This window comes from Montipora capricornis, chromosome 8, assembly GCF_036669925.1.
Source record: "Montipora capricornis isolate CH-2021 chromosome 8, ASM3666992v2, whole genome shotgun sequence".
NCBI classification, from domain to species: Eukaryota; Metazoa; Cnidaria; class Anthozoa; order Scleractinia; family Acroporidae; genus Montipora; species Montipora capricornis.
This window is the reverse complement of record NC_090890.1, coordinates 47,515,703-47,527,935: the sequence shown is the minus strand read 5'-3', so window position 1 is coordinate 47,527,935 and position 12,233 is coordinate 47,515,703. Positions and strand designations below refer to the sequence as shown.

Below are 12,233 nucleotides of genomic sequence, written 5' to 3'. Positions count from 1 at the left end.
TGCAGTCTGCAGTCTGCGTTTTACACTGACCGCCCAAATAACCGATTCTTCGACGGAAAATTCATCCCGGAGGATAAAACTATTCACTGGACATGTAATGAAGGTAGATATGTTCGAGCGAAAGCGAAAACAAGCGAATATTTTGACGGAAAACACAATAATGTGAGATCAAAGGAACATGTGGTGAAGACACGCAATTGCGGCATCGCTTCGACAATAATCTTACCTTTTCAGCGATTTTAACGCTTGAAATTCCATTCAATCCACCTTGTCTAGTCTTTGAATTCACTATTATCGCTGCCCTGCGAATCTTCAATGTTCTACATGCATGGTAAAAGACGGCTCGACGGGCGACAGATTGTTGTCGATGTTGTCGCCTGTCTTGTTCAGTATCCAATTGATTTGCCATTTTTGAGCTTCATAAGGGTATATTTTGTTCAAAGATCCACTAAAACGCCATTCGCGTTACATGACTTTCGACGCCATTATGATTCTACTGTGTCCACCAGAGAAATGTACGCATTTCCACTACCCTCTCGATCCTAAGAAAATACGCGCAGAAGGCTCTATGCACAAAGACACTACTTACCGGGGGAGTGACAGGCAAGACTTTTACCGACACGGAAAAAAATTAAACGGAGAAATTCTACCCATTTTCCAACTGGGATTGCCGTATACGGCAACCCAGTAATAATATACATGAAAAAAAAGGAAGATAGAAAATCAAAACGGGTGAAATTTTGACAGCGCGCTCTTCAATTTTACATTCAACTGATTGGTTGAAACCGATTATAACGTTAATCAAATTAAAACTTAATTTGCATTCGTGAGAACTGCATCATTCTTTTAACCAATCAGAACTGAGCACTTTTTTTAGGTATATTATCAATAACTTGAAAAGCAAGTCACGTTTTGCACGCGCAAAACGAACAGCCACAACCCCCCTCCTCACAGCCACAGTAAATAGCTCAACAAGCTTCACGCGGTGCACGTGCGTCGTCAAGACTGCACACCAATTAGCTTTAAAACAAATCACCCTTTGAACGTGCAGCTGCTGAGTCAGTCTTGTGATTGGTGAGCTTAAGTTTTCACCCACGTGATCTGCAGGAGTATTGTTTTACCGAAACAACAGAAAGTTCCAGAATAAGAATAGGCCTTATTGACGGTAGCCGCCTTGTCATGCAAATTAGCCATGTGTTATGCTGGGGGCAAACATTGGAAAATTGCGGAAAATCGGCTCGTTGAAATATTGAAATAAAATTTGTAAAAGTACGTTGTGGAATTTAGAATTAAGTACCTTTTATAATAATTTTATATCTTTTGATTGCCTTCGACATTTTGACTTTCTACTTCGGTATCTGCTGATTTTCACTTTTCATTAAAAAAAAAAACACCCGAGTAACTTGCTTAATCATCCTATTTTACTACTTAGGTGATAAACATTCATTGAACTTGAAACAAATCATCTGTGTGGCTAAGATGTTCGTTATAACCTCTCGAACTTGTGTTGTTTGCCCCCTCAGAAGTGTGTAGTTCATTTGCATGATAATAGCAAATCCGACATGGCGGCCATCGTGAATAAGGTGTATTGAGCCGTACAATTCCGACAGGATAGCTGATTAATCCGTGAACAAAGCGTTCATAAAGTGTTTTCACGTGACGTCACGGCGGCCATGTTGGTGTCCCTAAACAAAGAAACGGCGGCCATGTTGGTGTCCCCAACTAATCCTCCGCGAATTGAGCTCTTTTATCTTGCAAATGTTTTCTTTTGTTTCGGTGGAAAAACAAGGTTACAGATCACGTGAGTGAAAACACTCTATAAATTAAATAGAGAAGACTTAATAAGTGAATTAATAAAATTAAATTTGGGGAGCTGGGGTAAAATTAAGCTTCTTTATCGCTAAACCAAATTAAAACTGGCCAGCGTAATTCGTGTTCAGTGTGAAGTGCTGTATCAACTCAAAACCGTGATTCCTTATCGAGAACAAAGAAAAAAAAACACAAACTTCCAGCAACTAGTTCCCAGAGTCTCGGCTTCTTCTAGCTTTAAGGAATACTGGGAAGAAAGGCAAAGAGGTTAGAAACACCTGCTTCGATTTGATTAAGGTGTCGGAATCGCAAAACAGTAAGACAAGCTGTGTAGTAACAACTGTTCGCTATCAAAGAGTATTCAGTTTGCTATCGGGAAAACAGTACAACAGAAACTCAACAAGCGAGGACCGGAAAACGTTAGTCTCAGCTAAAGGTATTGTTTTAATCCTATGTCTGAAAAAAAAACTTGGATGTCGGTTTCTAAACATAGGGTTTTAAAAAGTAAACAACAGTAGCTCCCGATGCCACTGATGTCAAAATATTTGGACCACCGACAGTGCCTTAGGGGGAAATTTCATTCTGCGCTAGTATCAGGAACTAATTTCTAATATTGCTGTGGAGTCTGGAACAACGGAAACAGAGCGGCAACATAGCAGAAACAGCATGTTGAAATGCAAGCTAACGCCTTAACGTTTGTTTAACAGCTTTCTAACCGCTCTGGAAATAGAACAGAGAGCTTTAAGGCAGATGTACTAGGGACGCTTCTTTCTAACCACAGTACCACCTCACGGCTCATTCAGTCCACGTGGCGGCAGATGACTTTGCCATCTTCTTTTAGACGAACAATCATTACAATAAGATGAATGCTTAACTCAGCCACAGAAAAATAATTTGCATGTAAAGAAGACAGACTTTCGCTCTTCTTTTTGCTTACAGTGTCAAGTTTCGTTTTGTTTTTCAAACTCTTCCGTCAACTTCAGTTGCTCACTGAGGGAGATTCATTCCGTGGGAACATTCCAGCAACAAAACAAATTTGCGAGGTAAGTTAATATTTTACGTTTTGCCGGTCCTCTTCTCCTTCATCTCGAGATAGAGCCAATGATGAATTTCAGACCATTTAAATATTTAAAACGAATCGTCTCAAGTAACCGACTTCTGCAAGAATTATTCAAACCGTAAAAGGAAACAAATGACTTGGAACCGCTAGATTAAAGTTACAACATTCGGAGTGATTTAGAAAACACGCTTGGGCGGGGTAAGAGTTTTTGTCAGCCCTCACTGTCTATAAAGTTGTTAAATTAAATTAAATTAAATTAATTTCAATTGATTTTTTACGTATGACTTCTTTCGTATGAAATAAATGTTCGTTGCTTTAGTTACTAGCCAAAACGGATTGAAAGCAATATATGGCGCGACTCAGAATCAGGAATAAGACCTTTGAGAAATAAAGATTAATGTATTGTATTGCATTGTTTTGAGACAAAAGATTTGACGGGTGATGAAAAATTTGTGCATACCCTAGGAGCCGAGTTTCCACCACTAGAACACTCTTAAGAAATGTAATTTCTGACTTTCCAAGGTTTATCCTTACTGCATGTGTTTCCTCGACGAGGTTCGGAATTTTATAGAGTTAGTGCTACATCTAATTAATTTGACTGCAGTACACGCATCGAGACGAATACATTAATTAACGCTATAAAGCACAAAAATTCCAATTCCATGCAAGGAGATCATGTAGGTACCCTACTCACCCATAATCGTAATCAGGTTTGTCATTCTGACCTCATGTAATGCATACATGTAGTCAAGAAAAGAAATTTTTTATAATTCTTTATGAATTCCATGTCAACCACGGTTTGGAAAAAACCATAACTGCTGAAGATCCACAGCAATGAACTTCCCGCATACGCAATCTAACAAACCAGATGCAAAACAAAGAAACGAAAACCATGTCGACCATAGCATAAGGATCACATTTGAAATTCTGTCATCACACCCACTGAAAGCCTTTTTCGCTGGGAAATGTGTCTCATATTCTATTCAATTCCGTATGTTTCCAAAATCTCTGTGATGAACTTGCTGAAGCAACCAAAACGACGAATTTTGTGCCTAGGAGAATCTTGTTTCGGATGAGATGACAAAATATATCTTCTTAAGGAGTCTCCAAAGGTTTGCGTGTGCGAGGAATAATTATTGCATGGTTTTTGAATTGCACACAAATAAGCGCTCGCAGCAGGCCTATATTGGTTTCCATTAGTCTAGAGGTTAATCCCCTTTTAAAAACCCGACAATTATCTGTAGCTTCTTTCGCCAGTCTACAGAGAATTGCAAAAGTTCATTTAAGTGGAATTCTTCTCTTTCTTTTCTAGAATATGAGGCTATTGCGTCTGGCCATCTTATTTGTTTGGACCTTCAACCGCACAAAAGGTGGGTAAAAAACAGCTGGTTTTGTTTTGTTGTTGTCTACTTACCCTTAATATATTGTCAGTTTCGGAGGTTGATAGTTCTTACGATCAGTTCCCGTTAGGAAAGTGTTTTAACAGACTAAACAATTTCGTTACGAAACAAAAAATACATCTAACATTACTTGTAAACATTTCGGCCGGCAACATGTCGCAGCGGTTAGCATCTCACTGATGACAAAGAGATAACGTATTTTGTTTCATCATGTTCGTAAAACTGTGGGTTCGTTTAACAGACTGGACTTTTACATGGCCAAAAAAAAAAATTACACGTTGCAACATTTATAGGTGTTAGTGAAACATTCGCACATGCAATGACTATTGCATCATCCTATCTGGTACAAAAATTGCCTTTAGTTCTAGAGCGCGCTCTCTTGGTGTAAACATCAGATACCAAGTTTTCTAGAGTAGGGAATTCAAGTCCATTGTAGGGTATGACAATCCTTGAGTCAACTGTTAAATTCGATAAAGGATGATTTCCTCGCCTAAAAGTCTAAAAGCTTCGTTTTAATTGCTCAATTAAATTTAATATGCCATATAATTATTTGACCATAGTTTAAGTAATTTATAATTAAGGCTTCAATTTGGCATCGCTACTTATCGACATGCATCCGAACATAACTTCAATTATATAATTACCTCATTAAAACTTGTGAGTCACATATCGATTCCCCGGGCACATTTACGGTCATTCGCCCGAGTCAACAGCCTACACTACACTTGTCAGGATTTTTTTGATGCTTCGGTGAAGACAGTCTTGCGATATCCCCAGCTGGAGAATAGGCTGTGGTTATGTTTAATTCGAACAAACTAAAACACTACATATTGCGGTAAAAATAACTGAATCGATGACACGCAACGCTGTGCAAGTACAACACCGATCAACTAAATCATTTTAACTAGTCATAGCAAACCATAACACCTGAATAAAAGCAACTATTTTGAGGAAATGAATCTATTTACTTTACCACACAAAGAGGCCTTGTTTTCAGTCATCAGCTACTGCTAGAATGCACGGTGGGGATGCAGGCATCGATAGCACAAGAATAATACCTCAGAGGTATTAGAATGCCGCAGAATTTCTCTTAAAATTGCCGATAATGTGCGGGAAACAACACTGGTAGCAACAGAAAGCCGTCTACAGCATTGACCGGAAAACTTTAGAAAATAGTACTTTGTTAAGTGCGAATAACCTTGGGCTAAAAAATGTCAACGAAATATTTGTTGCGCAAATTTCACATTTCAAGCCATTCCTTGGTTGGAGTTCAAATATTGTGGTGTTATATTTATATCAGCGTGTTTCGGTTTACGTAAGGGCTACCTTGGTGGTAACTTGCCTTCAATCTTCTGCAAGTTTGCGTTCGCTTCTTGATTAATGAGTCATCTTTTAAGTGTTCATTTTAAAAATGAATGAATTATAATCTTCGATAATTTTAATTTTCCTATGTGCTCCTTAAAATAGCAGGCATTGCTCCTTGAGGCGTTATTTTAATCTTTGGTACTTACATCAATTTTACCTACAGGTTCAGGCAATTCCACAGAGCAGGATCTTATCAACTATTTATTAAGGGGATATAACAAAGACGCTCACCCAATCCCCGAACAAAACAAATCTTCCTACACAGTCACTTTTGGATTGGAATTGGTCCAGCTGGTTAATGTTGTAAGTTAACATATGCAAAATGTCCCAGCGTGATTTTTATTTTCACTTTAAAAGCTAAAAATGAACTGAAAAGCGCAAAAAGGAGAGAGAGCTAGTGAATTGTTTAGCTGATAAAGGCGAAACTCCGAATATTGACTTTTGAATTAGTTTCCATCTGATTTCGTTCGAGAAAATGAACATTCTTACTAACGACTTATCTTGCTCAAACAGTTTTCAATCGGCGTGTACATCCAGAACGAGGGACTGCTCTCTATGTAGGTTCCATTCGGCCGTTTTTCTGAAAAAAAAATGTAATCGTAGAGCACCTGTCACGGAGTAATTTAATTCAATTCTCGCATACAGTATTCAATTTATTCCAATAGACTGCGGCTAAGGGCCTGAGCAAATGACCTCAACATTTGCTTCAACAATAAAGCGTTTTGTTACAAGTATTTCCATAACATTTAAATGTGAATGCTACATTATCGTGCAAATGCAATACACAAAGAATCTTAACTCCGAGAGATTTGAATTAGAAACAGCATTAAGTTAGCCGAATGGTCCTTATTGGAGTTGAGCCTGCAGGCACATTTTCTTTTGTTTAAAACCACATACAAAAGAGGCTTAACGGTTGAACTCCGATATCACCGATGAACTTTTGACAATAGGGCATCCCTGTGCTCAATGATACTATCATTGAGCACAGGGATGCCCTCTCTTACCTCATATTCTATTGTCAAAAGTTCATGATATCGGAGTTCAACCCGTAAGCCTCTTTTGTATGTGGTTTTAAACAGAAGAAAATGGTCCCTTGATCGTAAAATAGGAACCGACTTTAAGTCCACGACGGCGATGTCGACGAAAAAGTCACCTCAAAATAGAATTTTGCAATGTCGTAAGTTTTTCGCGATTAGTCCATCTTGTTCTTGCTCTTGGTACGAGCGGTTTCTGAGTCGTTGTGCAGAGGACTGAAAATAGGGAGTTTAAGAAACCACGACGGCTACGGCGACGAAAACGTCACTTCAAAATATAAGTTTGAGCTATTCTAAGTACTTCATGATTATTCCATCTTGTTTATATTATTCAATATGAGCGAAGTGTCCTATAACTGGATTGGTACGGACGGATTTGAAGTAAAGAGTAAGACTGAAAGATTCACTGTAGTTTGTCCACGTTGTCTTCAAAACCTTAAATTTGGTCTTTTCACGTAGTAGTTTTGACGAGTACGGGAGAGAAATGTTCAAAAATGCGTGCCGCTCGTGCAGCACGATCATTTTGATTCTTTTAACCAATAATATTACTGCTTTTTGGCGTTGTCGTAGCCGCAGCCGTCGTCGTTTCTTAAACTCCCTAATATGTGCCAAAATGCGTGCCGCACGTGCAGCAAGATTAATTTTTGCTCTTTCAACCAATGACATTGTTGTCTTGTGGCGATCTCGATGACGACCGCGTCCTAGAAATTCCCTATAGAGTGTTTTCACTCACGTGATGAGTAACCTTGTTTTTCCACCGAAACAAACGAACCCTTTGCCTGATAATAGAGCTCAAATCTCGGAGGATTAGCTAGGAACACCATCATGGCCGCAGTTCCATTGTTCAGGAACACCAACATGGCCGCTGTGACGTCACATGAAAACAGTCCATTGACTAATATTCTACGTTTATTTCAGGATGATAAGAACCAGATTATAACGACAAACGTATGGGTCAGGCAGGTATGTGTCGTCTTCTTTTCGGTTGCCGCTAAAATGTTTTTGCCACCACAGCAAACCGCGTACTTAAACAAGTACATCAAAAAAAGACTGAAATAGGCGCCAGGGTGTGGGCAGAATTGCAACCTGTCCAAGATTCGCCGATCGCTTAGCTCGCAAGCGCACTTTATTCTGGAGTAAATTTTTTTCCAGGTCACGCAGGAGACTGCACCAGTTTCCTTGTGACTTGTGCTTCAACTTCCTCTTCTTCTTCCCTCGAGTTCTCCCATTGCTATGTGGGTTTCTAGTCAGTTGTCTCTCCTAGTTGCCTTCAAGCGCTTTCTCCGTGAGATCTTTCTTGATGTTATCCATCCATCTCTGTTTTTGGCCTTCCTCTTCCCCTCTCTCTCCTTCCACTTCCATCACACTTCGTGTCACACAACTCTCATCTTTCCTCGTGACATGGACATACCATATGACAATCTTCTTCGATACCTCCATGAAGTTCACTGTATCCAGAACGTTTCGTAGCCCCACACAACCATCTAAGCATTTTCAAGCTTATGAATTGTATACGATGTCAATAGAGCGGTTTTCAATTGAGTGTCGAAAGTAATTAGTGAATTGCTTTGGTTAACGATTACTTCACTCAGTGGCTCGCGACACTTTTTCAACCAATCAGAAGTGAAACCAAAACCAATCGTGACTCGCGCGTGCACATTTTCCCGCGCTTTGTGTCGGCTACTTGTAATTATTTCGAGTTTTGATTGGTTTATCGGATTGCCCCCGTCCTTTTTGATTTGCCAAAGTAATCACTTTGGTTTTGGTTTTACGACACTCAATTGAAACTCGCTCTATGAATGAAAACTAATTTTTTATAAGAAATACTTCGCACTTAGACTCGCTTTGAAGAGGAGGCAGACGTGAACTCGGAAATGGCCTATAACAGTTGACACTTAAAGTGGTACTATTATCAAAAAATCAAATCCGCCATTACTAACTTTAAAATCTTCAGAGAGCTGGATCGAGGAGAAAATGACGTCAAAGACTTACTAGTTTAAGAATGCAATGCGGTTGTACGCGACTGAATTAATATGTAGCACGGGCGTTTCGGGCTTGCAGAGTTTAAACTAGTGTTTTGGATACATAAACTGCGTTTACACACTGAATTTTAAGTTATTGAGTGAATGACATCACTTTTCCCTAGAAACGGCCCTCTGAGCTCCAGTCGGTCAGGTTTGAACGTGAGTAATGGCGGACCGTGAAATCCAAAACTTACAGTCACAGTAAACTGCCTCTGGATAAAAATCAAAGCTCAGGATTTTGCCAGGCGAGTGTTAAGCAAACACACTTTCAAAATCTGAAGAAACAAGGAAGAGATTTTTTGATCATAGTACCACTTTAAATATAGTTCATTAATAACACGAGAGTTCAGATAACTTGAGCGAGGGGATTAGTATTACTGATTTACTTTGCTGCATGCTGAGCTAGGGATTGCTTGTGGGAGCGCGAAGCTTTCAGGAAAACTAAAGAATCGCATCTAAAGTAAAGCGGCGTGTTTTATAGCGCGGCGTCTTTCCCTCCGTTTTTTCATGCAATTTTATTGTTAATTTAATTCCGTGAAAACTAAAGGAAGCGGGTTACGGCAATTTTCGAAAATCCATTTACAACTTGGAAGCCCAAATGAAGGGCTATATGGCCTTTTTTACGTCACCCTGCACTGATAGTGATACCAAGAACAAAGTGTTTGTTTTGCTCTTACTTTTTAGAAATGGACCAATCTTCTATTAACATGGCAACCAGAAGACTACGAAGGCATCACACGAGTCCGGCTTGATCCGAAATTGCTGTGGATTCCAGATATTGTTCTTTACAATAGGCAAGTACACCGATATTTTCTGCCTTGGATTTACTCTCTGAGTAAATGTGTCAACATAAACGTGGGAAAATTAGAAAATTACTATACGTAGCGATGTTTTTCTCTGATCAAGTGTGTTGCTGTTTGTTTAAAATGGTTTAACTGATTTCCTGGCAAGATTCAGTTATGCAACAATGAGAAATTGATTGTTGTCGCGGTCTTTGCGCCAGTGTAACTGCGTTGCCCTGTAATGAGGAAGTGTGGTCTTACAACGGTTTCCTAAAAAGTGCAGACAAGAGTCCATTATCCAAGAGTAAGAGTCTGGTATCAGGTTTGTCCATATCAGCGTCAGAAAAGTGTTTATTTTAAAACCTGTTTTGCGAGAATATAAACATGCAAGAGACCAAATGACCCAATTCAAATTTCCCGGGGTTGAGATTCTTTGTGTATTCAAATTCAAATGATATGGAAATACCTGGAACAAAACATTCTTATTCCCAAAGGGTTTGAATTGGGTACAACATTGAGTTAGCCAATTTGGTCTATAGTATATTTTCTAAATTAGTTTTAAAAATAGACACAGAGCCCGCTATGGCCATCACGTCACGCATGCGCTTTTATGCTCTGTTAAAAATAGACACTTTTCTGACTCTGATGGGGACTGGGCAGAAGCTCATGACATTGAAGCGTTTAACTCTGATTCAGAGCTGGGTTTCTTGAGTTTAAAAATCTCTTTAAGGAGCTTAAGCACGCGCGTTTTTGAGACTCGGACGGCAACCGGAAGTGAGCTTTTTTCCCTTTTAACTTGTTTTCACACAACCACATTTACATTGCTGAGTATTTTTTCTCCATTAGAGATGATTAGTATAAAAATCTGGGAGACACCACTGTCCTAGCGCGTGAAATGTTCTCTTCCGGTTGCCGTCCGCGTCTCAAAAACGCGCGTGCTTAAGCTCCCTTTTATTTGGATGTAACATAACTCGGTCATTTTCCTGCGCGTGCAGCTTCGATCTTAGTTTTGCCTAAATATATTTGGGCATAAAATTGGTGTCCTAAAGTACCCAGCTTCGTTCCAAGGGAAAGAGTTGCAGGCTACACGCTTCAAGGCCAGACTAGGCCAATAGGTGGTTTGTCACCAATCTCTTGAGACACGGATAAAAATGCTGCAATGTAGAATCGCTGGTGGGCGACAGCTCACTAAAGTACATACTTTTGTTACACCCACTTAAAATTTGCTGTCATTCTTTAAATAACTCACTTCTCCCCACAGTGCGGACAGCGAGTTCAGCGGTGGACTTGAAAAGTACAAGACCCGAGTGATCGTTGATTCCGACGGCACATGTTCATGGTACAGTCCTGCCTCGTTTCGGAGCACATGTCCCATTGACGTTACACATTTTCCGTTCGACGAACAAACATGCACCATGAAGTTTGGATCGTGGACTTTTGAAGTCGTTGATCTCGACATCCACGCTGATTTGTCGCCCCTCCATTCCACTCAGTACGTGAAAAGTGCCGAGTGGGATTTAATGGGCGCTTCGAGAAAACGAAACGTACAGTCATACGCGTGTTGTACTTACCCATTTTCCGACGTCACTATAACATTCGTTTTCAAGCGGAAACCTTTGTTCTACATCTTCAACTTGATCATACCCTGTATGATAATCATGTCTATGGTACTACTCGGATTCTTCTTACCTCCGGAGTCTGGCGAGCGAATTACTCTGAGCATTACAGTGCTGTTAGCGATGGCGGTCTTCTTGCAGCTGGCGGCCGAGAATTTGCCCCGGAACTCCGAAAATGTTCCGGTGATGGGGATATTTTACATCACTGTTATGTTGGAAGTCGCCATCTCGCTCGTGGCCACGTGTTATATTCTTCACATTCATCATCGCAATTCTGGTACCGCTGTGGTTCCAGTTCCTCGCTGGGTCGATAGATGCGTCCTAAACAAGCTGGGAAAGATCTTGGGCGTGAAGAAACCCGTAACAGAAGACAATTACGACTTGTCGTCGCGGAAGGATTTCAAAAGGCTTTCACTTATGAAAAAAGACTTCGAAACACGTATGGGGAACGGGATCAGCAAGAACTCTTTTCAAACCAAGATGATCCTTGATAAAGCACAAGCTGGAACGTACACAACTGTAAGTTCCCCTGAAGAATTTTGTTTGACATCGTTTTCAATGAACTCTGTTGAAGGTTCAGCGACTAGGATGGATATGACGCAAGATAAAGGAAATAGAAGGGACAGTGGCGACAGCAATAGTACGAAAACGGCACAGGGAGTTATGGTGTTAGTGGATAGCTTGAAGCATCGACGACAAATTGAAAAGAACCAGGAGGAATGGAGGCATCTGGCAATGGTGCTGGATAGATTTTTTTTCTGGATTTTTGTCCTGCTTATATCGTTTTCAACCTTTGTCGTTCTAGCGAGAGTGTAGCTGAAGCTCGTTTCGAAGTCGTACTTCTGAATATGCACAGGAACATTACATTTCGGAGGGTACCGCGTCGTACACCGAGTGAGTGCGTCTACGCGGTACTGCGCAAACTTACAGGGACGAGCCACTCCGTGAAGATCTCCGGGGTCGACCGTTTCGATTAGTATTTAAAGCTAAACGATTTCGCGCACATTTTTTTAGCCGATCACTGGGCAAAAGCAAAACCTGAATCAAATTGCGCTTTCCCGCGATTGGAGCCGGTGGTCGTATTTCTTTCGCGTTGTAATTGGCTCATTTTATTTTCTGCCTTTGTTTTGATTGGCTATGTAA

General features: G+C 40.3%; 1 protein-coding gene and 1 long non-coding RNA gene across 4 annotated transcripts in view; one reads left to right on the top strand and one right to left on the bottom strand.

The window, feature by feature from the left end:
• Window positions 1–2,067: 2,067 nt before the first annotated feature.
• The window catches only part of LOC138060283 (neuronal acetylcholine receptor subunit beta-3-like), a 10,322-nt gene continuing 156 nt past the window's right edge, over window positions 2,068–12,233 (top strand). Inside the window, exons 1-7 of one of the 3 annotated variants that reach the window (XM_068906028.1) lie at window positions 2,068–2,245; window positions 2,749–2,852; window positions 4,182–4,239; window positions 5,798–5,937; window positions 7,587–7,631; window positions 9,377–9,486; window positions 10,736–12,233. The exon at window positions 10,736–12,233 is cut by the window's right edge and continues 156 nt beyond it. In XM_068906028.1, coding sequence (XP_068762129.1) covers window positions 4,185–4,239; window positions 5,798–5,937; window positions 7,587–7,631; window positions 9,377–9,486; window positions 10,736–11,906 — 1,521 coding nt within the window. In that variant the 5' untranslated portion in view covers window positions 2,068–2,245; window positions 2,749–2,852; window positions 4,182–4,184 and the 3' untranslated portion in view covers window positions 11,907–12,233. Of the gene's footprint in view, window positions 2,246–2,748; window positions 2,853–3,840; window positions 3,982–4,181; window positions 4,240–5,797; window positions 5,938–7,586; window positions 7,632–9,376; window positions 9,487–10,735 lie in introns of those variants that run through there. The other 2 variants (XM_068906025.1, XM_068906027.1) reach the window with 2 other exon arrangements.
• Window positions 6,081–12,233, bottom strand: part of LOC138060284 (uncharacterized) — a 23,753-nt gene continuing 17,600 nt past the window's right edge. The window contains exon 4 of the long non-coding RNA XR_011134319.1: window positions 6,081–6,214. This is a non-coding gene — a long non-coding RNA (uncharacterized lncRNA). The remainder of the gene's footprint in view (window positions 6,215–12,233) is intronic.